Below are 26700 nucleotides of genomic sequence, written 5' to 3' on the forward strand. Positions count from 1 at the left end.
TGAATGTTGTATGTATAGATGCTGTATATAAATGCTGTATAAAAACCTCTCATTGCTTAAATGCACAAGCACTTACCATAGCTCAGACTTAATATATCAGCAACAAACGTGTTCCTCTTTTTTTCGGAGCAGGCGCTCCAGCTAAGTTGTCATGAACAAAATAAAAATACTAGTGGAAACAGTAGCAGTTTTTAATGGTTACAACGACCAGAATTAGCATTATTATCTTTGGTGTGAATGGAGAGTTAGCTCCAAGGTCACTGGATAGCACAAATGATCAAGAGGACGTACTAAACATGAGAAATCTTCACTTACATAGAACATAAATTCACATCAAATCTGAATGCTAACAGGAGGCATGTCATTGAGAGAGAACCTTGGCAAAGACTGGAAATGTGCAATGAAAGAGCGATGAGTTATCAAATGAAACACACGTGCACCCAAACACTAAAAGTTTCAATTTCATTATTTCAGCTGACTGCATTTCAGAATAAAACCAGACTAATAAGCGATCTAGGTTTAACTATATTTCACTTTCGATTATTTAAAAGTCATCGATCGCTTTCACTTTTATCACAGCCTTTATCTGCTCGCGCTAAACATCAATGCTTTCTTGCCATCTGGCAACAGTAAGTGAGTCACACCATCAAAACTGTACTTCTGTACAGTTTTAATTATTTTAATTATAGCATACAAGCCTGCAAGAGCTCAACATATGATGACAGCATCAGGTGGGTTTTAGTGACTTATTACATCAAATTAAAACAGCCCTTTTCATTAAAACAGTGATTTTGAACTGTTAAGTATACTGTGTTACTCACTGGTACAATATATTACCAGTGGGGTATGTAATTTTCTACATTTACTTATGCTATGTATGGTTCTGGGGGTTGAATACATTCTCAACAAGACACTTTGAGCAGATCATCAGTCAACTGTTGCACTGTTTATATTCACATGTATGCTGCAAATGTTGCGTGCAGGGTGCACCCAGCCTCTTGCCCTATTACAGCAGGGATGGGTTAAAAATCCAAACTGCAAATACGAGACAGTGCAATCACCATAAAGTCTCCTGTGCGGTGTGTTTGATTCTTCAGAGGAAACCAGAGCTCAGACACAAACACGTCATGTACACTTCACACAGGTTACCAGGTTTGATAACGGAGCTCTATAATCACCATCACACAACATCCAGACCCCAAGGTGAGTGAAAACACTGTGGTGAAGGCTGTAAAGAGCCTTAAAAATCTAACTTATGGTAGATTAATTTGCTTCGAGCTACCCCAGCAGGCTCTAATTCATTTTGATGGGTTTTGTGGTCCGGGATGAAAAAAACAGTATTTGCAGAAGAAACATTTCTGGCCTGTGAGCCATCGGAGATTTATAGTCCTGGAGTCATTTGGGAGACTTTAATGGGAATATTTAGGTTGAAGAAAAAAGAAACTGGCCTCCCATGAGATATATAGTGGTTAAAATTCCTGACTCCAAAAAAGGCTGTGACAAGAAGTTTTTTTCTTTTTTATAATATAGCACAATATCTTATTTAATTCAAAAGTGTGGTTTTATCATTGTTTTTTGGCTTTTTGAGCATTTTTCTTGTTCCTATTACACACCTTCAATTCATTCAATTCAATAATGCTTTTTTCTTTGTTAGGTATAGACAGTACAACTATCATAGCATTAACAGCCTGCCTTTTTTTTATGATCAACACAGTGCAAAACGTCTCGCATCTTTTCCATTCAAACAGCCGTCACTATCATACCCAGTAACATAACTAGTAAATTAAATTAAACCAGAGAAGGCCTTTAGATCATCGCATATATTGCAACATATATGCTGCTGTATTCCAGATCTTCTTTCTTTTTTTTAACTAATTCACCTTGCAGTCATGTGTATCAGTGGAAAGTCATACGTCTGTTACAATCAAGCCAAAAAAAGTCGTTTAGCCTGCCTTTACACTTGGACTATGTACTTTAAAGGCAATTCTGAGGACATACATGGGAAATTAGCAGCAGCAACAAATGCAGTGATCCCTTTCATTGGATAGTTGTTAAGCAAACATTTACATCTGTCCATGTAAAATAAACACTGAGTGAAATGTATTCAATGACTGAATGAATATGTTAGAACAGAAAAAAAATATAATTGGCTTATTGAAGTAGAATGAAACATATAACTCAAGAAACACAATAAACACAATTTTGTTGTACAATGACAATAAAAGGCTATTCTAATCTAGTCTTCTATTCTAAAACACCAGACACTATTTAACCTGATGAGTTATTCAGTTTTCATGAGATCATCCAGTCATGAAAATGTTTGGGGTTTTATAATAATTTCACTTGGTAAATTAAATTAAAAACATGTTATGAAAAACAAAGTATTAACGAGTTGCCAAAAGCTCAGAACTCTCTGCCTCTGATATGACTTGGTTCTTCTATTTTCTTTAGACAAGGACAGAAAGCATCAGTGTTTGAGCTCTGGCGCTCATCCCAGGACCTCAGAGCGGGTTCAGCTAGACAACATGAATGCTCTTCAATCTGTTGCCCCCATGTGGTGGCTATCGGTAGAGCACTTTCTATTTTCCATCCGCCTTTCTCCCTCAGTCTCACACACACACACATGCCAGAGCAGCATGCAACTTGATCTCCTGCACAGTCGTCTATCTTCTCGTTGCCAGGACTTGTGTGTGTTTAGGCGTGTGTGTCTGGTGCTTTACTTCATGTGCTGGAGAACTTGAGAAGCACTAGTTGGGCCGTGTGCATGCACAGATCACACTGATCGCTAAGAATAAGTGTCTAGTGTTATGCAACTGAAGTAGCCTGAGCCCTTCACCATGTTATGAGAGGAGAGTCGTGAGATCCTGCTGAGAAGCAGATGTGCCAATGATCCATGCAGATGTTTGCTTGAAACTACATTTATCAAATGCAGCTTATAGAAAAAACCCTGAGCTTATATCTGTCTGACTATCTGCAATGTGGTATTCTCCTTAATCTACCTATCAACACCTTAACAATGTGTTAAACCCTGTTATTACTGCACGGGGTATTTTACATGAAATGTGCCTAAATTGGTCTACTTTACACTAAATCCTTTAATTTAGGGATTTATAGAAAATTAAGGCATGTTTGTGTGTTACAAATAGACGCGCAAAGGTCTGTTTTGTTAAGTAGATCCTCTCATCTAATTTTGTTGCCGGGTCACTCTTGGAGCACATGTGAGCCCATGAGACACCAGGTGAGAGAATCACTCGGGCTGCCAGGGATGAGTCTCTCTGTGTTAAGCACAGCCACATGACCACATGGTAGGAACAGAAGGTGGTGTCTGAGTGCTGTCTGAGACTTTATTAGAAGCTTCTGTGTGTCGGTGCCAAGAAGTCCAAGAATATCCTGTTTGCTAATATGCTTGCTTGGATCTCCATCCGTGTACCTGGCAGTGCATGTGCATATGTGTGTTACTTTGTTCAGTATTCTCTTATTTTCCTATGCCCCCTTATTTATATGCAACTATCTGTCTGAGTGTGCTGTTGATCAGAAATAACGTTAAGTAATGCAAATCTGTTGCATGTTAAAAAAAGAGAATAATATGTAATGTTTTGTATAGAGAAAACAGGTTAGTTTAGATGAACTAAAATTGTGCAGACTATATTATATGATGCACAAATGCTGTGTAAGATCCATGTAGGATTCAAAGTAGTTAGGTGTCCATTAAGGCCTCTTTTTATTGCAAAGCTTTCAAAAAAGGTAATTTGCACAAAGCTAGCATATGTACCATTTGGAATTGCATGCTATTTTTGAGAGTTTGATGTCATGCAGCAAGTACTTTTAAAATCTAGATATACCAATATCTCGCTAAAAGACTAAGGCTAGAGCTATATCTTCATTGCAGAAAATCCAGCTTCATCCCCAGTTAGTCTGAGTGACTATAGCCAATCTATGATGCTACTGTTGTAGTGAATGTATTTATTTTTTATGTCTATTTCACATTTAATGTTAAACTAATGTGCTTGACCAGATGCCAAGTGAACCATCCCGAGTTCACTAAGGGAAAAAGAAGGAAAAAGGTTGCCCAGGTTGCAGTGAATGCTCTACTTTGCAAACAGCTAACTCAGATATTTTTTTGTCAAACTAAGTTGTCATCATTGAGCAATTTTTACAACTATCATGAAGAAATTAGCTTGATATGACAAATAGTATAATTATGGTAAATAAATGGTAAATGGCCTGTATTTATATAGCGCTTTTCTAGTCCCTAAGGACCCCAAAGCGCTTTACATATCCAGTCATTCACCCATTCACACACACATTCACACACTGGTGATGGCAAGCTACGTTGTAGCCACAGCTGCCCTGGGGCGCACTGACAGAGGCAAAAGTCAGCAAGAACATGTTTTATAGGAGCAAGTAAGCTGACTATGGAAAATAACAAAGCAAGAGCATCATTTCAGATTGGTCTCACTCTGGTTCATAAAACCACTGACAGGAACACAGCAAAGACAATGAGCAACCAAAGAAAAACACTTTTTCTAGTTACATTTCAAGAGTATTCTGTGATTTGTATGTCCATGTTTGGAAAGATGTCTTGTTCCCTTTTGTCATTTATCCGATTTTCTCTGTAAACAAATCAAGTTCCTGTATTTCTGCCATTTTTACTGCATGCAAAAAATATCATAAACCTTAGCCGTATATAATTTAGCTTGAAATTAATTTCAAACACACTTAAAGAAAACCAACATTAGGACATGTGCTGTGTTGAGCTTCAGGTTTTTGAAATGTGTGAATATTTCAATATATGATCGCTAAGGTGGAGTCCGTCTTTGCTTTCCAGCCTCTGCCATTTGAAGCATCAGTATTAGAACTTTGTAACCAACATATTGACTGTTTTAAGCCAACAGTGACCAGAAAATAACTGACTCCATGCAATGAACTTATGATCTTGTTCCATTTGATATGGTGGCTTCAAAGATTGGGACCAGGTCTGTTCACAGCTTGACTTGAAGTCAATTTTGGTGCATCAAGACAGCAATGAAACGGGAATAAAATGCAATTACATGCACTTTGTTTGTGATCATACAGCCGTTAACTGCGACAAATGAGTAGCAATCCCATTCCTGTTACCGTCTACATACAGTACAAAGAAATTAACCTTGGGTGTTAACAATGAAGGTCAAGGAGAATTGCTTTGTCAGCCTAGTTACACATGTCCCCCAAGGCCTAGTATATTGTTGTGAAGTTTGAAGACGATCCATAAAAAACTGCGGGCAAGTGTTCCCATTTTGTGTGACCTGGACCTTTAACTCCACCCAATTGTCACCTAAATTAAATCAGCTTGAACTGTTATTGGGATCTTCCATCACACAAAATATGAAAATTGTATCCTGAAAATTGTGGACACTAGACTGCTAACAAACAGACAGACAAAATAACAACCTGAACTGATTAGATACTCCCTCCCTTCAAGAGGAGAATAAATCACAATAATTGCTTACATTCATCTAGATTTGTAGATTTGATAGATACATTTCTCCACCAATAGTAACATAGTTGCAGGATAGCAGTATAAAATGGCTCAGACACTCTGCAACTTCACATTTACATAGGAGTTCAATTCAATTTTATTTTTATATAACCACAACAACAACTGCCTCATGGCACTTTATATTGTAAGTTAGCTCAAGCACTTTGACAACAGTGGAAAGGAAAAACTCCCTTTTAACAGGACGAAGCAGGCTCAGAGAGAGATGACCATCTGCTGTGACCGGTTGGGGAAGACAGGACAAAGACACAAAGACACATAACCAGAATACAGTTACAGTTAGCATCCAGCTGGTCAAGTCCCATTTTAAAAAGAAACATATCACAGATAAGCCTCACTTATCAGCGCAGACTGACTCAGACTTATGATTGGCTATAGAGCCAGAAATTGCTACTCTAGTGGTTCAGTCACAGTAGAGTAGGACAATAACATCCTTGCAACTAGAAAAATATACCAATGGTTTCCCAAGTGATTGCAATGAATTTTTTTCACATTTGTGAACTAGTAGTTGTTCCAGGGTTTAAAGTAGGATTTGTGAGGTAGGGGGACCCTAAGAGGTGTAGCTTATAGATCAGTCACAAGATCAGCTGACCTTTCCTCCTACTCCTGTGTTCACTGGTCTTTGAGGATTTAGCTGAGCTAAACTCATTAATATATAAGCACAAGCTGCACTTGTGCTAAGAGGTTAGAACCACTCATCATGAGCATTAATTTCATGTTCATTTTGGGCTTTTAATGATTTCTTTGAACTACTCTTTTTCCAGGTTGGAATGATAAGACAGCATACTTTTGTAATGACTTAAAAAAAAATAAGAATAAGGTGCACAAGTTTGAAGTTTTTTTGGATGTTATCTAATCCACATGGCATCAAAGGTATGCGTACAAACTGAGGCTATGTCATTTTGTAGTTAAATAACCATCCTGCTGCAACTATATCACTATTTGTGGAGGAATTTCTGAATTTCTGCTTCTGTTGGTTTCTACTGTGGGTACAAACCTGGTCCCCCTTTTCAAACCAGCCACTTCAAATGTAACAAGATCGCAAGTTCATTGCACAGAGTTGCAATAAATTTGGTTGTGCCATATTGTCCAACCATTGTTTTCCCTAGTGTGACTCTAACATAATGTGTGCTAGCCTTGTGACTGATATGTCACTACCACATGGGCGTAAAGTGCTCCTAGGCTTCTCAGTCAGTTTCACCCCTCTGCCATCATGATCAGAAGACCAAGATGGCAACCAGGAAAATGCTGCAATCAAAGCTTCACAATAGGACCTTACCAATTGGATGACGTCAGGTTGGTTATGGCCATCTTTTACATCTAAGTCTACCTTTGGGAACCAGTCTCAAGAGGCCAGCAGAGGTTTGTAACACTTCCATGTTACTTTCATTTTCATTTTACGCTTTGCCATTAACTGCATGCATTCAATTTTATATCTGCATCTGTTCTGTCAGACACACATGGGATGTATGAATATGTCATCCAGGTTAGAGTGATTCATTTTAAGCTTCAGCCTTTAGATTAATAAGTTGTTAGTCAATATATCAATATATAGTACTTTTGGAGGGAGTAGGGATAACGGTGACTTTTCTGAAAGAAAAAGGAAAAAAAACAAAAATAAAAAATACTTTGGCACAATCTTGTCACTCGAATTTGATGAAGAGAAACATTATATATGTGAGCCATATAGATAATATTTCATATAAAACAGTGTATTAATTGGAATGGTTACTTGAGAGTTACACAAGTTACAGTTAATAAACAAAGTATTAGGAAAACTGTGGTGACAGCCAGTGTCAGTCCTCTGGTCTAATGGAAAGGATAGGACAGCATAAGGCAGACATCAACACATTCAAAAAGAGACATAGTGACTAAGCAAAATGACTAAATGTCTGTTTTCCAGCCTCAACTAAAAGAACAGTCTGGAAAAACTTGAGTCTGAGTTCATACAAAACAGTTCCAATAACAGGGGTAAAAGTACAAACGCCTCAAGGAAATAAACATTTTGGGCAGCTTGTAGCAAATATGTCAACTGTGCTGAGACCACTGAAATAATATTTTTATTCAGTATATAACTTTGGAATATGCAAAGACAGTTGTTATTATCAAGAGGTTTTATTGTTTGTGCACATTAGACTATTGGCTCCAATTTGCAGCAACAATGAATTAAATGTGAGGTGGGAGGAAAGTCACTCGTAATGAGGAAACCAGTGAGAGGTTTTTTTCCTATCTCAGCAGAACTCCTCAGCATTTAAAGATCATTGTCTAGGTTTTATGGCCCACAACTTCTACTAATTTGCTTTATTGTCTACAGCCACTGTTTCCAGTAACAGTAACAGTGTTTTTACCTGACGCCCGCCACACCAAACAGACCAAAGTCACCAGCTACTGAACATTAACTGAAGCTGAGCAGCTGCATGTCTACAGAGTAGTGGATATACATCTGTCACTTGGACACCACTTCTGGTCTGTGTCCACCTAAACACAAAAGATCAGTGCAGCTGTTCTCTGTAAAAGTAGTACTCCATTTTGGTAATTTGTTATTGCTGATTCAGCAGAAAGGTTTCCTCGGAATTGGGTTCAAAATCCAGTTGTTGGTTTTTTTGTTTTTTCAAGGGAGTATGGGCCTATAATACATAATGTGTGACAGATAAATCACAATAAAGCAGTTAATAGCAGCACAGAGAGCATCAGCTAAAATATATTTTATGTAATACAGTAAAACAACACATGAACTTGAGTTCATGTGTTTGTTTGTTTTTATCAATTCTCTGTTCTTTATAGATTTCTATCACCTGTTCCTCTGCTGTTGTCTCTGGTTCGAGTAGGCGATGCTCAGTTGATGATTTTTGTGTGAAGGATGAGTCAAACAACATAACCTGATTTTATGAAGAAAGTTGATAACCACCATCTGGACATCTCTTATCTCTGGCTGGAGTTTGAGGTTTTGCTATAACAGATAAGCCATTTGTGACTACTAAAAATAAGGAGGCTCTAAAAGTAGCCCAAATTTACTGCAGGTTTTATGTAATAAAAGAAGACTAACTGGAACTCGAAAGCATCATTAGCTGTCATCTATGAATCATCTATGAAAAAGATAATCCAGACTCCTGAAAGACTCAGTTTTGTGAGTTATGTCTTTCTGAACGTAGACAGGTTCATTCAATTTGCCACGTGTTAAACTGGGTTGTTTTGTCTTAGTTTTGTTTACTGAGTGACCTATAGTAGGATTTTTAGCATTTTGGCATTTCAGTGAAAACTTAAGTACACCATTTGTGACTTTAATTAAGAGGGTATAACACAGCGCTGCAATCTTCTCTGCAGATGAATGTCCCAGTAAATTTCCCCTTGCAGTTCTCAGAGAGACTTCAAAAAAGCATCTTAGATTCTACTTGCCTTAGTCAGCATTTTAAATGTTGAATTTCATGAGTACAATTAGAAAGACTGAACAAGGATGGCTTTTTTTGGAAGGCCTGCCAGGAGAAAATTTCTTGTCTCTAAAATAAAAACATGGCAGCATGGCTTAGATTCACAAAATTGCATCTGGACAAACCACAAGACTTCTGGAACAGTGTCTTTTGAATAGACAAGACCAAAGTGGAGATTTTTGGCCAAAATGCACAAACCACGTTGCAGTCATTGAGTCGAGCATTCTACTCTAGAGTCAAATGTCAGCCCATCTTTCCAAGAACTAAAGCTTGGTGCAAACTGGGTTATTCAACAGAACAATGAACCCAAGCACAACAGCAAATGCACAACTGAAAGATTGAGAAAGAAGACACTGCAATGGCCCAGTCAAAGTCCAGACCTCAACCCAACTGAAGATCTGCAGTTGCATCTTAAGAGAGCTGTGCATAAATGAATGCCCGCAACCCTCAGTGGACTGAAGTAATGCCGTAAAAAACAGTGGGCCAAAATCCAATGTGAGAGACAAAAAACAAATATTTTCACGTTATTGCTGCTAAAGGTGCTTCTGCAAGTTTTTGAATCATGGGGTGCGCTAAGGTTTTCACAGGACTGTACCCTGACTCTGACTGCTTGCAAAAAAGCGGTCCCACTGTAGGTGCAAAGGCATTGCAGGATGTTTTTAATAAATCACGTGGAGCGAGTGCCTAATCATAAGCATAAAAAGATAACATCCAGTAAACATTCAGTTGGTCCCACATTCTAGGTCCCATCAAACCATTCAGTATGAGCTCCTTGGAGACACATGAGGACCCCTGCCTCTCCAAACTCTGCATAACTATTAATGCCTCATTGGCCTTTTAATTTCTTAAATTGCATAAAGTTTAAGAAACTGCATACAGTACTTTGCGTTAATTGTAGAACCACATAGCTTTGTGGAAACCTTTGCATGTCATTATGTGTAGCGAGGATCCAACTGTTAAAAAGAACTCTGTTGTTAGAATTTAAAGGTTGGAGTTTTCTCCATGAAATTTAAGAGGTGTGTCAAGGAAGGTGTTTATGATTTATATGCGAGTCGGGTAACAGGCTGCACTGCAACCAATTAAATCCAGGTGCCAATTCCTGGAATGCATTGATGGTATGATGGATGCCCACCAACAAATGAGAGAAACATTTGGCCCTTTACTCCCCTAAACCTCCCTATTCAGCTGCAGTATTTGGAGAAGTTATGGCCACCACAGGCCACATTCTTCTTTTGTCTTACTGTTTGTTTATAAATGAATATGACACAGAGATTCACTGTAAAAGAATGTGGGGAAGCAAAATAAAGGGTGCAAGAATGAAAAGTACAATAATTTACATCGTAGACATATGGGATCAATTGGATCTGCTTTGACCTGCTTCTTTGGTCAAAAACAGAGGAGAAGAAATATTTACGTCAAGTGTTATGTAAGTCTGTTCTGGCTGTTTTTATCTTCTTGGTCAAATTTTCCAAAGCCTGATTCACAGCTCGAGGAGTACAGCTGAATTTATTCTTTTTCATGACCAGTGTCTGTGTTACGGGTCTGCCAGAGATTGTTTTCACATTTTTCCAGACATGGCTTCTCCTGCCCTTTGAATTTTTCCACACACAACCTACTAAAATTCAAGTTTGGTTTTGCTAGTGTGAACAAATGCAATGACATGGTTTGACTGTAACAGTGACAAGTAACAATAATAAGGGAAAACTACTTTTATTATCGTCGTATATGGTGCAATATTTCAGTTACTTGATGCACCTGCTCTTGGTTAGTTTACAAAACTTTTTGGATGATGCTCTTTCAGACATTCATACTGATGACATCTTCAATTTATCTGATGCCCTGACTCCAGTTATTTGAAGAAGCCTCCTATCAACCCCCCTTCGTCCCCTCGTCTCGTCTCCTCTCCTCCCCTTCCTATTCCCTCTCTGTGTCTCTCCATCTACCCCTCTCTCTCCTCCCCCTCTCTCCTTCTTTCTCTCTGTGTTTTTCTCCAGAGACTTCCAGTTTTTGAACACCAAACTCTTCTTACCTACTGGCCCTCCACCCCACACGCACACCGAGAGAGAAGCACAGGTAAGCTTGCGACTGAGGGCATGGATTTGTGATTTCCTGTTTGAATATTCTTCCATATTTTGGGGATTACCAACTGTTACTACAAGGCTTTAGGGCACTGGCTGGTGCTGCAGCAGAGAAGGAAAAAAATACATGTGCACTAACAATTAATAAGTAGGAGTTTGGTCATTTGCATTTGGGTGTGTGAGCCTTAGTTTTTTACTTGTTTACATATGCATTTTAAAGACTGTTTGACAGATTTTGGTGACTTTAGACTTTGGAAAATAATCTGCTGCTCTTGGATCCAGTGTCTGCATTTTTCATGGGTCTGGATTCAATTATTCTGGTTTTCCTTTGTCTGCAGACTTGAGTATGAAAAGCCATGATTCTAAATGAATATAGATTTTTTCATGCTTTTATATGTGTTAGAGTCCTTAATTATGTAGCCAGAAAGCATGTATTCTTAAATGTTGAAAACGTAAAGCGTTCCTTCGAAGCACTTACATCTGCTTTTGTGTATTTGAACATCCACATTATGTTATTGCTTCAATTCCTGTTTAAAAAAAAACATCAATCATGTAGTTTGGCTTGTGCTGCAGCTATAATGATAGGATTCAAACAGATTATTAAATCTAGGGCTCAGTGCTCTCCAAATTAGTAATGTCTTCCTTGACTGATCATATAATATGCTTTAATACACTGGGGAGTGGGTGTGGCATTCTCGTGGGTGGGTGAAGAGTTATCCTAACAAATCTTCAACTTCAAAGTATACATTTTATTCTTACTTTTTTTGATTCCTTTTTATATATTCAAATTTCCAATAATAACATTTTGATCTTATTTCCTACCTCCCCTTCCTTTCTGTCTATTGGATCAGCAGACACCATGTTGCCTCTGCGTGTACCCATCTTGGCTGTGCTGGTCACACTGTCCCTCTGCCAGTATTATGACTATGATTACCAACCTAACCCAGTGATGGGGCCATCAGCGCCCAACTGCAATCAAGAGTGCGATTGCCCGTTCCATTTCCCCAGCGCCATGTATTGTGACAGCCGCAAGCTCAAATTTGTTCCCATAGTTCCAACAGGGATCAAGTACCTGTACCTCCAGAACAATCTGATTGAGGAGATCAAGGCAGGAGTGTTTGATAATGTTACTGACACACTGCGCTGGCTGATAATTGACAATAACCAGATCACTAATGCTAAAATAGCAAAGGGCACAATTGACAAACTCACAGGCCTGGAGAAGTTGTTCATCAGCTTCAACAACCTTACAGAGCCAGTCATTCCTCCCTCAAAGTCCCTTGAGGAGCTGAGAATTATGAACAACAAGCTGTCCAAATTTCCTTCTGGACTCTTGACTGACAAGGAGAATTTGACCGCCATTCACCTTCAGCACAATGACCTAACCTCTGAAGCCATCTCAGGGGCTTTCAAAGGGCTAAAGAAGCTGCTGTCATTGGATGTAAGCCACAACAAGCTGAAGAAGCTCCCAGCTGGTGTTCCCAATTCACTGGTAATGCTCTATGCTGACTACAATGTCATTGAAAGTATTGGAGCAGGATACCTGAACAAGCTGCCCGCACTTCAGTACTTGAGAGTCTCACACAACAAGCTGGTGGACTCAGGGATCCCTGCTGGAGTGTTCAATGTGACATCACTGCTGGAACTTGACCTCTCTTTCAACAAACTGCATTCTATCCCCGAGGTCAACGAGCAGTTGGAGCAACTCTACCTTCAGGCAAATGAAATCAACAGTGAGTGATCAGCATTTTAACATCACAGGATTCTAAATGTTTTGCCTTTTTTCTTAAAGGTGCCAATCGGAGTTTTTTAAGTTTTACAACAGCATCAAAGTTCGAGTTCCTGTGTTCTCAATGAAATATCTAAATATGAAACTAATACAGCCAAGATTAATTGGTTAGTTAGGCCAGTTTTGTGCTAATTATACACACATGACTGGATAGCTCAAATGTGGGCGTGGCTTAGCAAATATAAAACCAAAGAGAGGTTCTAGGTTGAAGCCATTTAGTTTGTTCATAGGTATTGGCATTAGCATTTTCCAAAAGCAGAATAATTGATACAAAGTTAAGAACTTTCCAAACGATCCCTTTTAAATGTGGTCTAACCAGATGAAAGATTAACAGGCTAGCATGTCCAGTTCTCTGTGCCAGTCATGTGACACCCAACTATGCTAAACATCCATATTATTAGATCAGGAGGAAGAGGGTAATTTAAACTAGAATTCAGCCTCACTGTAAATATAAATAACTTATTTTCAGCTGAAATCTGAAAACAAACAACGCAACAACATTGTGTAAAACAAAATGACATTAAGTAGGATGCTGGCTACAGCATGAGTGGTTTTACATGAAAAGAAGGGTTAGCCCATATTGTATTATACCGTGTATATTTATGTGACTTCTTCTAAACCTCTGTCAAAAAACATGGAGAAGTAGTTTACATTGCTAACACAGGGCAATGTTTTGTTTTGTTTTTACTTCACTTTATATTTAAAGCCATGGATATTTTAACATCATCATCATCATCATCATTATTAGTAGTAGTAGTAGTAGTAGTAAAAGTGTTATCCTTAGTAGTAGCAGCAGTGTGATTGCAAATGTCCAATTCCAACTTTACAGCTTGTGCAAACAAGCAATGTAACGCAAATGTTCATCAAGGTTCTTTTAAACTACAGACTGCAGGCATATAAAGGATGGACATATGGCATCTCTGATTAGTTATTGACAGTTTTGAAGTCTTGAATCTCACGTTTTTAGTCATATCACTTCGGCTTTTTTAAAACTGACATAGCCAAGTTTGGGGCTAATATGCTAGGGCTAGCACTAGCTTGTTAGTTATATATTTTGGAATGGCAACTTTAACTAGCTAAAAAAAAAAGCTTAAATGTACTGAACATAAAAACTGAACAGTATTACACTGTTTTAAAGTATCTTATAACACAAATTAAGGGATGGATCTGAGTGACAAACCAAAGGAAGTTAATGCACATATCAGCAACATGTCAGTTAAAACGTCGCTATACCCCGATGCATTCTCTGTTTTATTATCTATTTTTCTCTTGATATAGCCATAATTAAGAAAAAGAACATTCCCCTATGATGACAAAAAAAAAAAACAATTGAGGAAAATGAAGGGTCACTTTCTCAAAGACTTCAATACATCCCTATAACTGTAACGATCTCCACTTTTTATCATTTGTAGAGTTTGACCTGTCAAGTTTCTGCAAGTTCATGGGACCCCTGAACTATTCACGTCTGAAGCATCTGCGTCTCGACGGAAACAACGTCACTCACAGCAGCATGCCACCTGACACTGCCAACTGCCTGCGCCAAGCTTCAGATATCATGTTCGAATAAGGACCAGCTCTTCTCTACCATCATGACAAAGCTCAGCCCATAACCTTCTGGATTCAAATGTCCTAATAATACGTCTTTCGTAGTACTGCCATGCCTTTGCATGTCCGACATAGGTACTATATAATCTGGGAAACATTGGCCAAGCTTTAGGACAAATCTATAGCTTAGCCAATGTGTGATACAAAAGAAGGCATGCATGTGCAATCAGATCAATAAATTCAACAGGCATTAAACAAATATTCCAAATAACTCATTGTCAATATTTCTAGATACCAACCAATACTAAATCATGAAGTTTAAAAAAATTGAAATGCACACAATATAAAAATAACCAAAAACTCCATGAGATGAATAATTATTATGCTTTGATTTTAACACACACTTTAAACATTCCAAACTTGTTTTTGAGCACGCTGAATAAAGACACAGTATAATGATACTGAGAGTTTTCCGATGTCTTAATTCAGCCCTAGTGTTCTCTTTTTCCTTGTCTTGTATGTTTCAGTGTCTAGCATGTATAATATAATCAGGGGGATTTTATTATTAATAATAATCCATTGCTGTGCAAAGGACCAGCACATAAGGACTGCATACTTGGATTTAATGTGTAGAGTAAGAAGAAAATGGGGGAGGGTGGGTGTAAAATAGCAGCTACATTGCAGTCGTGTTTTCATCAAAGCGGTTTTAGGGAATATATCATTGTTGTGAACTTGTCTGCCATTATATACTGCATACTTTAAACTGGTTTGAAACAAATTTTATGAAGTCCCAATGACTGACTTTTGTTTTTTTTACTGAATAAACGATAATCGACTAAGAAATGTCTGTTTTCTCCTAATAACTAACTAGTTCTTCAAAGGATTAGAATTCTGTTCAGAATAAATTGCTATTAAAGCTGATTTGCTTTTCTGTTTAGTTGTACCTTGAAATGATAGAATGATGTATTCTAGAAATTGTGTTAGATTGTTTCTGTATACTAACTAAAGCCTAACTATTTGCTGTCATTCACATTACTAATTTGTATACAACATTTTCTTTACTTGCATGCACCCTTTGGTGCCACTCTTTGATAATAAACTACAGCTTTTGCAGTTAAGGTGCTTTCATTACTATGTTGTTGGTGGTGTTTAATACTGATAAATGTTTCTTACCAGCATTACATAAAAAATGGCACCAATTTCATGTTGATTGAATGGTGTATCTATTTTATTAGGTTACTACATCTGTCTAGAATTTTCTTTCCTTTTTTCATGACTTCTTTTGACACCTTTGACTCAGTAACTGTTCATGGATTCATTGTAAGAAAATTAAACACAGTTGAACGAACTATGTTTGAACATATTTGCATGATATCGTTGGTAAGCCTGCCTATATTTAAGCCTATAAATAACTTACAAGTCTTACTTAGTGTAAATGTAAAGAATTGAGTTATCTAATCTGATATCCTGTATTTGGGACTTATTTCCTAGAAATGCTGGGGTGTATCCCAGCAGCAAGGGCAAAAGGGGGGTACTTGAACTGATTCCCAGTTTGTTGCAGGGCTAATACAGGAAGACAGATAATCATTCATACCCACATTCAAGCCTATTGGCAGGTTAGTCTAAATTTCAATTTTGTAACACTTGTAAAAAAATGTATGAGCTTTATAGGAATCTTTATAAGTAAGTACATGACCACTATTGAGTTATGGAACTGCAAAGTGAGTGGAAGAATTAAGAAGGACTAATGAAATGAACTCTTAAATAACATCTTATAACATTTCTATTATAGTTAGAAGACTATTTATTCACTGAGGCCTGCTAGTGTTCTTTAAACATACTATTTACAATCAACCTTCTTCAAAGCACAGTGCATAGTGGGCTTCAACGTCATCTTGTTTCAGCAGGTTTGTCTCTAGCCATTAATTTAAAGGAGCTGCACAGAAAACCTATCTTGGACATTTCTATTCAGCTGTGCAAAACAGCTGTGCTGGTCCACGAGGTATGCAGGGTTTGCAGGGTTTTGCTTGATAAATCAGCTTAAGTAGAAATGATTTTTGCTGTAAATCTACCCTCACAGCTGTCTCAAAAAGAAACCACAAGTGGCTGAAGATTTCAAAATGATTGTTTTTACAGTAAAGGTTTCTTGTGGTCCTTCAAAACAAAAAGGGGGGACTCAACACTCTTACTTATCTTACTGTTCAGTAAGGTCTATTTTTAACTTTCTATTTTGCTGTCAACTGTGATAAACATGAATATTATTATCATTGTTATTATTATTGTTATTGTTATTATTATTATTACACACCCTCTGCAAAGAAACTTTAAGGAACAAAACAGGAGTCACGTTTTATGTTCATCTTAAGAATGATGTGCTTTCAGACTAACAGTGACTCAGAGTCTGAGAAATGTGGGCTTAATGGTATGAAGGAGGAAAAAAACATAAAACCCGCACATTCCTTTCCAGAGAGGTACTATCCATTTAAACATGCTGACTGAATGTTAATATAAAGTAGATGTGTTTGGAAAGTTGTATGCTTTCTTTTCCTTCACAAGAAAATGTATCGTTATTAAATATGAGATTACATATACAGTCATGTGATAAAAACTGGACTTTATTCAGTCCTGTGAAAAATTAAGTCCAACCCATTATACAGTAGCTTGTAGTACCCCCTTTAGTAGCAAAGACTTGGAGCAATCCTTTTCTCTAAGACTTTATCAGTCTCTCACATTTGTCATGGAGGAATTTTAGCCCACTCTCTTTACAATGTGGCTTCAGTTCATTGGTTTGTGGGCATTTGTTTATGCATAGAGGTTTGTTGGCATGCGCAGTTCTCTCATGGTCCCACCACAACATTTCCATCATACTGAGGTCCGGAATTCGACTGGGCCATTGCAACACCTTGATTATTTTCTTTTTCAGCCATTAGGTTGTGCATTTTCTGCTCTGCTTTGCATCATTGTCTTGTTGCATGACACAGTTTTGGCCTAGATTGAGCTCTTGCACGTTTGACTGTAGAATACTTCGGTATACAGAGGAGCAATGACTGCAAGGTGACCAGGTACTGTGGCTGTTGAACAAGTCCATCATCACCCCTCCACCTTCATCCCTGATATTGTTGCATGAGATGTTTGTGCTGATATCCTGTGTTTGGTTTTTGTCAGGCATAGAGCAAATATGGCCACTCTGGTCTGGTGTGTCCAAAAGACATTGTTCCAGAGCTCTTGTGGTTTGTTCAGATTCAACTTTGCAAACCCAAGCTGTGCTGCCATGTTCTTTTTAGAGAAAATAGTCTCTCTTTTTTTCTGGTAACCCTTCCAAACATACTCATTCAGTCTTTTTCCTTGTGCTGTCATGAACTTTAACATTTTGCTAACTGACGCCTGTAGAATCAGAAATATAGCTCTTGGGTTTTTTGCAGTTTTTTTAGATACTGCATGGTCTGACCTTGGGGTGAATTTGCTCAGATGCCCAGTACTGTGAGGTTGTGGCATTGTATTAACACAATTCAATGCTCCATACCATCAAACTGAAAAAGCCTCTGTGGTCATTTAGGTGGTCACACTTTTAATTAATCAAATGCATTTAATTAGCTGCTACTTACCATCTTTCTTTTTCGCATGAATATATGAGATGTTTTCAAGGCGTCAAAGACACAGCTACAAAGTATACTTATTAACATCTTTACTTTGTATCTAATTCAAACTGTGGCTTTAATAAAAATGTAACCTTAATTCCTCAATTACTTAATTGCATATTGTGTTTGTATATTCTTCCCACCATGAGGTTAAACTGCAGCTCTTAAACGGACCAAATGGTGCCTATATCGCCAGAATAATGATCCTCAGCAAAGGCTGGTCAGAAGCTAAAATGCCCGATTTTCATTATCTGTTCCTGTTTTAGAAATTAAAAAAGATTGTTTATAAATCTCTGCAAGCCAAAATATGATATTTTATTCAATTAAATTCAATTTCATTTATATAGCGCCAAATCACAACAACAGTCGCCTCAAGGCGCTTTATATTGTAAAGTAGACCCTACAATAATACATACAGAGAAAAACCCAACAATCATATGAGACCCTATGAGCAAGCACTTTGGCAACAGTGGGAAGGAAAAACTCCCTTTTAACAGGAAGAAAGCTCCAGCAGAACCAGGCTCAGGGAGGGGCGGCCATCTGCCATCTCATCTCATTTTACCTGAGAATATATACAGTTTACAGCCATATTTTGTTTTTGCAAACAATACCTACGTGAATAATAATTTAAATTCATTAATTTAACCCTTTGGGTAATAATCAGGTCAGAATTTAGTCAGATTTTAGGTTTGCATCTACAAAATTAACTAATTAAGTCATTTTTCATTCTAACTGCACATTCTGTTCATATGAGATAATTAACATGGCAAATATTACAGCTGCCAAATATCATTCTGAACATGTTGTCAGACTTACATTACCTGTGAGCCTGAGGTTTGGCTGTTTTTTTTTTAGCCTTGCTTGAGTCTTAAGCAGCTGTAGATAATTTCACAGTGATTAACTCTGTCATTTATAATGTATATAATGCACACACCTCATTATCAATGGGTACCATTGCATCGCGCATAATAAATTAGTAACACGGATACTAACTTTAGGTATGTACTTAACATTCACTTATTACAACTTACACAGGATCACCAGCGCCTTTGCAAGCTTTACACGAACTGTAACAACACTGCTAATCCTGGCTGATAAGCACCATATGCGCTGGAACAACGTCTTTCTTGGTGCATTAGTGTAGGTTTTCTTATTAGATCAGACACCATTTAAAGAGAGTAGGTTAGTTGATTATACGTGGCTTTTATAGCTATTATGTAGACTGATTCCAGATGTCCCATTTGACTCATGCTAGGCTCTTATAATTCAATCCTGCTGTAAAGTCAGTTTGACCCAATTATGAAAAGTTATCTGTGTGTCGTTGGACGCTGGAAATACACCACTTCCACTTCCCAATGTCATCCAGTGTGTTTTAGCTGTTTTTGCTCAGGTAAACCTGATACAAGTCTGGAGGTAAAAGAATTAGCTGTCGCCTCACTGCTACCACCATGTAACATGTTTACTTTAACAGCTTTTTCACATCTCTTATGTTTTTATACAATCATATCTCAAGTGTAAGACAATTTCCTCCTTTTCCTCCTGTGCCGCCCTTATTTAAATCTTGGGTAGAGCTCCTGCTGCCTATGTCTAGACAATAAAGTCTTTTATAAAACCTTAAGCCTAATATCTTCCTGCCTGTGATGGCAGGTGAAAGTATAATCAGCTGTTGTAGCCTGGCGACCCAGTTTCAAAGATCATCCTTCAGTCCAGACTGTCTCCAGCTGTTCTTTTTGTTTATCTCTATTTTTATTCATAAATTGTGTCAATCCACAATCACCCCGGTTTTTGTAATTTCCACTAAGCTTACACACTATAGTTCTCTTAAAACTGTTGAATTTGTTTTTCACCTTTTGCCATTTAATAGGAATAAATATAACAAAGTAACAGACCTTTTCATGGAAAGCCCAGTATTGCAAAAAAAAAAGCAGCCCAGCTAGAACTGCAAAAACAAAATGAGTTGAAATGTGCACACCTTTTGTTTGATCAAAGTCTTTATGCTTAGTTTGGATAAATATTTGCCAACATCAAAGTGAAAAAAGTACAAATGCTTGCATTAGAACAATAAATTGATGTCTATTATGTCACATTTACTAAAATTACAGTTTTCCCTGCAATGTCTTTCTACTTCGAGTCGTTAACTTTAATTGCGGTTTGAGACACAAGGAAAATCTTTGTCTTCTGGAGTTGTTTTTGCAGTGAAACAGTGTAAAATATTCTCTTGTACAATCTAGGTGAGTAGAATCGCTAAGTGTAATTAAGTTATTTTTTTAGATAGTGCCAACAGTTGCATCACTGTGCTTTATAGTGAACATCCTATAATATCCTATAATAATACAGAAAAAAATGTGCGTGCTTGTATGAGCAATGTAGGAGAAACAAAAAACAAGACTTTTCCTGTGAAAAGCTGGGTGTAAGGTATCTTCTAACCTCACCTTACACCCTAGAAAATGTACCCCAAGGCATTTGAGCTGAAATGAGCCATAACTAATCATGTGTCCATCCCCCAGAGTTATGAGTAAAGAGCAAAACATCCATTTAAAGGTAGGGTGACATCAGCTTAACTGTCAATCGTTCAAGCATGACTTCATGTTCTATAAAAAAAGGAAAAAAAATGGGGGGAAGACAAAAAGATGCAGAAAAAAACTGCTGGGCTGGCAAAAAGTAGGCAACACAGACTTCTGAAGGGACATCCCAGCTCGCACACAATCGTCCTCCCACCAACAACACACGCTCCATCTTCTCGGTTCCACCGGTGACCAAGGTGCAGCCTTGGGGGAATCAGAACAATAACAATACAAGAAACAGGGCTAGGCTGGGCTTTTGCTTCAGACCACTGAGACTGCAGACAATCATCAAAGCTAATCATTGGAGGAGCACAAGATCCAAAACTCACCTGGCTGCATGAAAAGCAGGTAAAGATGATTTTGGCTTTCATTTACAATGAGTCTGTTTGAGAGAAGTGGAGGAAGGAGTTCAGAGAATTTGCAGATATCTGATGAGATTGCTCTTTATCTTTGATATGGCTTCACTTTACTAACCTCTATTTAAAAACCTGCACTTAATATCTCTTCTTATAATCATGATTGAGCTGGGCACTTTTTTAACCAATTTAAAGCCATTTTACTAACACACTCACACCTAGAAATGACTGAACCGCAAAGAAACAACAGTGGTTCTTTTCAAGTTTCCAAATAAACATCTTGAAAGTCGCATTTACTGTCAAACCTGCTTTTTTCACGTAACAATTACCCATAAAAACATTTTTTTTTTTTCCCTTTGTGGACACAAAAAGTCATGCCAACTCTTCCAAATATTTCAAAGTCATGAAGAGGATTTCAACAAATGGAAGCAATCATGCAAAACTCATACATTGCAAATAGAAGCCATTGTGTAATTAACATAGCTGGCTCTGACGCAAAGCCCCTGGCAGGAAATTAGCATTATCATATTCGCCTGCATGTGTTTCCCCTTAGTCTGTCAGGCAGATATTACCCAACATTTGTTTTTAGTAAATACAGTTTCCACTTTGCAGATCTATGAAGACATGACTCATTAAGAACTAAAAAAAATAACAATAGACGGCCTCTTAACCTTTTAATACAGATAGTATTTCTGAGACCTTAATGTGTTTGGCTTCTCTCTCTTTGGGGGATCCTGTAAAATAGCATATTTGTGTGTAAAATTATTGAATCAAATTGACTTTATCCCCATGTTGCTCATTGGTCATAGTAAAGTAGCACAGTAAAAGCATATTTAGAGTACAACATTAACAGACTATGTTGCATGTAAATCAATTTCAATGTCTGCAATGTGTGCAAAGACTAGTCAGACAGAAATGCATGGTGTTGAATTGGACAAATTGGACAGCTCAACATGCCATTATATGATATGTCTTTTATCACAAGTAAAGGAGCTGCTTTTGGCTAACCCAGTAGGACAGTAAAGGCACTGCTAACATGAAATGTGTGCCCTTTCAACTATAGTAGATAGCAACTTGTCTTTTATGCATAATTCCTCCGAATGTGCTTGGGACCAATGTCTGGATGTTTAACTGATCGTAGAGGATCACAAACATGTGTTAAGGAATAATCACTGAGCACAGGTGCACATTGGCAAACACCGGAGGAGCTCTAATGGGTTTGCATGGCTGATCATGGATGAGCGTTGCTCCTATCCTCACAAGTGAGCTGGGATTATCCTGTTGTATTCAAGGCTCTGCCGTCACTGCCAGAATTGAGCACAGTCTTATGCTCGCATGTTGAAAGGTCACCAATTCTGATGTAAGCGAGCTTCAGCAAAACATTTTGCAAGGCCAGCCTGCAGTAGAATCTCCTCAGCTTAAGTATGACTTCCCTGCCATAACCCCTCATGTCTTCCGGCAAGGTTTTGTACTTAAGCAGAGTGCGTCAGCTTTGTGCTTGATGCTTTAGCAGTAGCGTCGAACAACGTGCCTCCCCTCTTAATAATGTCAAATTTGCTCAGGAAAATCCTCATGTTTTAAAATTCAACTGAATTGTGGCATTTTCTATGAGTATCACATTTTGTTCCTTCTCTATGGTAATTTCAAAGAATTGTCCAATTCCTGCAGGTTTTTTAGATAATGCTCTCCTCCATGCCAGTATTTTTGATTAAATTATGGATATTTCTGCCTTAATAAAGGAGCAATTTACTTCCTTGAAGTCTTATACTACTTGAATTATTCAGAATAAGTTAAACTGAGTTTTATATCCCCAAGCAATTCCCTCCCATATTCATTTTTTCTGCCATCTGTGCAGACAGGGTTGACAACTGTTGACTTTCTGTACTTATTTTAAACATTGATATGGAGATCATCTGTACATGACAAATATACTGAGCTGTATTTGTGTGTACGTTTTGTTTATCCCACTAATCGCATTCACATAGTGGACAACAGATGAATAAAATTAGCACAAAAGGTTGATTAAGGACTCTTAGGTACTTTCAAGTGGCGTTAAATCAATTATACCACCAATGGTTTTACATGTGGAAGTCAGCAAACTAAGAACAGGTATATTTGCATTAACGTTTCTATGTGTGCCATGGCTCAGGCACTGAAAAGACTTAGGACAGTACACATCTATTAAGGATTATGACCATTGATCCTGGGAGACTCTAACTGGCCAAGAGAAGCTTTAACGTCATCCTGAGTGACAGGCTTGCACACCCTGAATGAAAAAGCCAGTGGTACAAATAGAGGGACGTAAAAGCCATCCTCAGCATTTGACACCACACTTGATAGGACACCACAAAAGGAAACTTTACGGGCTAAAGGTAAGATGGACTGGACTGCAAGGCAAAGACATTTATACTGTCTGAATTATAGGGTTGGTGGTTGGTACTCATTAATCTTGCAGCTTTGGTAACTGGGTTTAAACTTTATAAAAGCATGAATTACATTGCTGCCAATGCACTAAGTATTCTACTCCAAAGCTAATTGACAAAGCTTTGGCTTTTCTACAGTGAAAAATGAGGGGCACATCTCTGAGCAGAGGTTATCCGCCTTTGTCTTTGAAGTGTGGCCATCTATGGAAAGCTACCCGAAATGAGTTCCAGACAAACATGGAGTGCATCAAGAATTTAAACAAGCACCAGATGGTAGCTGAGAGGAATCAAGTTGTGGCTTAGAAGATGAGTGGATAGAAGATGGCAAAGCTGACTTTGGATTTTTGTTTGTTCTTGTTTTCGTTTATTTTTCACTTCTTACTTGCAGAGCTTTCAATCTATTGCTTTTCTGCAACATCACACCTTTAATCTTCCTTTACCCCTGTCAGGGGTTAGCACCATTTGCATTTGCCATGTTTAGGTGAATACGTTTTTATCTGCATGCATCACTGCATCAGATGTGCAGACTGAAGCTGGCATGCACTGACACCTTTGCACCTGAGCTTCTAGACTGGCCTAATGCAATTAACGTTGACCTGGATTTGCTTCCGGTGTTTTGAGATTTGCATGTAATTGGAAGGCAAGTAAACCCCCGGATGAGTGGACTACTTCTCAGCTGGCTGCTTGCCTTCATAAATGAATTAATGATAGAGTAGGTGGTGGGGACTAATTTGGGATGTATTTCGAATTTGCAAACACTTATTACACCAATTCAAATGTATTTGATGATAGCCATGATTTATATATTCTACCTGTTATTGGACATATTGCATCAAACATCTTACAAAGACTGTTGCTAGTAAAGGGGGTCAGAAGTTACTGCATACTTAAGGCAGTGTGGAATAACTGCTCAACATATTTTAAAGGAAAAGGAAAACGTTTGTCTGTGGGGCTTCCTGACTGTAATACTCTCTTCTTTTTAAAACATTTCTAACACAGGCTGAACGGCAAAATGGAACTTCTACTGAAGCTTCTCAGCATCTGGTGCCTGGTTGGGCTAACTGTCAGCCAGGACATGCCTTACGAGGAATATATTGCCCAGATTCAAGCCTGCCCTAAAGAGTGCCGCTGCCCACCGAACTTCCCTCGTGCTGTCTACTGTGACAATAAAAACTTGAAGAATATCCCTAAAATCCCTCCATACACATGGTACCTCTATCTGCAGAGCAATATGATCGAAGTGCTGTCAGCAGATGCCTTGCAGAATGCCACCCAGCTGCGTTGGCTTAACCTTAACCGCAATAAAATCACTAGTGAAGGCGTGGAAGAAGGTGTCCTCGGTGCAATGACTCACCTGTTGCACCTGTACATGGACGATAACCTCTTGTCATCAGTGCCATCACAATTGCCAGCCAGCCTGGAGCATTTACGTCTGTCTCGCAATCGAATCTCCAAGATCCCTGCAGGTGTCTTCATCGGCCTGGATAAACTTACTCTTCTGGACCTCCAGGGGAACAAGCTGATGGATGACTCTGTGACCGAAGTCAGCCTAAAGGGTTTGAACAACCTGGTACAGATCAATCTAGCCAAGAACCAGCTGAGTACCATGCCTCTTGGGCTACCACCTTCCACCACCCAGCTTTTCCTTGATGGCAACAACATTGAGAAGATCCCACCTGGCTACTTCAAAGGTTTGCCCAAAGTGGCATTTCTGAGGCTCAACCACAACAAGCTTGCTAGCAGTGGGGTCCCCAAAAATGTGTTTAACATCTCCAGCATTTTGGACTTGCAGCTGTCCCACAACCAGCTGACTGATGTTCCTCTCATTCCCTCAGGCCTTGAGCATCTTCACCTTGACCACAATAAGATCAAAAGTAAGCCTAAGTGTATTTTTTCTGATTAATCAGAAATTAATTTAAGCTGGAGTTACTTAAAGGAAAGTTCTTTTGATTTTTTTATTTGGAATCTATCCATTCTTATTACATTAACTCCCTTTTTTTTATTTACAGCTGTAAGCGGCTCAGGTGTCTGTCCCGTGTCTGTCGAAGATCTGGGTGATTCACTTAATGAAAGTGCTCCTCGACTTCGCTACCTCCGACTGGACGGCAATGAAATTCAACCACCAATTCCCCGAGATGTCATCACGTGTTTCCGTCTCCTTAGGTCTATTGTCATCTAAACAGAAAAACGAACATTGTTTCTTAGGCCGATTCTTATTTTCCACAAATGATGACTTGACCTTGAAGTTGATTTGGTAAATGAGAATTGTGAAGCCATACATATTTGCATGTTTGTAAAGTATCTGACATTAGTTGGCATGAACTTATTGTATTGTTGTGTCTTGGAAACAACTTTTTTAGTTAAGTCTGAATAAGATCTAAAAGACACTACTGATGGGTTAGAAGCTTTAATTGCGGCTATTGACCGCTAGCTGTGCCTTATGCAGGTGTAAACAGCTGCATGAACACTTCTGAACCAAAATGTACTGCAGTTTAGCATAACTGTACATGAATAGGAGGACAATATGTATTTATGGCATGTAAAAAGCTTGGTGACTAATTGTCATTATGCGATATTGAACAGAAGCTAAAGCTTCTAAATGCAAAGTCAAAATACAACTTTTATTTTTTTTTTCTATGACTACTTTATATCTTTGGGCTTGAAGCCAAATAACTGGTCTTGTGTTCTTATAGGTGTGTGGTCTTGCTTTTCTTCAGAAAATTACTCTATTCTAGAAATTTTCATATTTACTGTAGGTAATTTATTTTTATTTAATACTGGGGGAATAAAAGTGGAATCCTGTGAATATTCCCGGCCAACAGTCCTTAATGTTTTGTACACAACAATGTGAGAACTGTTTTTATAAAAAAAGATACCAAGACACTTTTTAATTTTGGTCACTTCTTTTTCTGAATAATTTGAGATAAGATGTCATTTGAATTGTCTTCAATTTAAATAAAACTTCTAAGAACAACCTTCTATCCTGGTGTTCTGTTTAACATAATAGATCAAGCACTTTGGATTACTATAACACTGAAACAGTAATAATAATATATCCGTCCAATGGTTTTCATTAGAATAAGCTCAAGTCAGTTAGCTAATTCAGCAATATTTCAAACACCGTTGCAATAGCTAAGATATATATGGAAAGAATGACTCATCTAATTTGAATAAAGTAATATTTAAAAATTGTCAGTTGCTTGTAAAGGTGACCAAAACAGCTAGCTAATAGCATTTTTAAAAGAACATGTATGAATTATGGCTAGCAGCTAAAATTGTTAGCTAAAAGTAACAGTTGACTAAACAAGATTTGTTTTGCTGTACGTAATAAAGTTGCTAAAGT

At 38.0% G+C, this 26700-nt stretch overlaps 2 protein-coding genes across 4 annotated transcripts; both read left to right on the forward strand.

Annotated features, from left to right (window-relative positions):
• Window positions 1–10901: 10901 nt before the first annotated feature.
• Window positions 10902–15724, forward strand: lum (lumican). Of its 2 annotated transcripts, none has more exons than XM_003444942.4 (3): window positions 10902–11037; window positions 11894–12775; window positions 14244–15724. In XM_003444942.4, the coding sequence occupies exons 2-3, from the start codon at window positions 11902–11904 to the stop codon at window positions 14396–14398; spliced, it is 1029 nt and encodes a 342-aa protein (XP_003444990.1). In that variant the 5' UTR covers window positions 10902–11037; window positions 11894–11901; the 3' UTR covers window positions 14399–15724. The 2 variants fall into 2 exon arrangements, with proteins under 2 accessions (XP_003444990.1, XP_005451657.1); XM_005451600.4 differs by having other exon boundaries at window positions 10903–11037; window positions 11897–12775.
• A 4853-nt stretch (window positions 15725–20577) lies between these two features.
• Window positions 20578–26331, forward strand: kera (keratocan). Of its 2 annotated transcripts, none has more exons than XM_003444984.5 (3): window positions 20578–20926; window positions 24357–25231; window positions 25367–26331. In XM_003444984.5, exons 1-3 carry the CDS (start codon window positions 20916–20918, stop codon window positions 25534–25536), a joined length of 1056 nt encoding a protein of 351 aa, XP_003445032.2. In that variant the 5' UTR covers window positions 20578–20915; the 3' UTR covers window positions 25537–26331. The 2 variants fall into 2 exon arrangements, with proteins under 2 accessions (XP_003445032.2, XP_005451656.1); XM_005451599.2 differs by lacking the exon at window positions 20578–20926 and adding an exon at window positions 23206–23306.
• Window positions 26332–26700: the final 369 nt, after the last annotated feature.

The sequence above is a fragment of the Oreochromis niloticus genome, linkage group LG17 (assembly GCF_001858045.2).
Source record: "Oreochromis niloticus isolate F11D_XX linkage group LG17, O_niloticus_UMD_NMBU, whole genome shotgun sequence".
Taxonomy (NCBI): Eukaryota; Metazoa; Chordata; class Actinopteri; order Cichliformes; family Cichlidae; genus Oreochromis; species Oreochromis niloticus.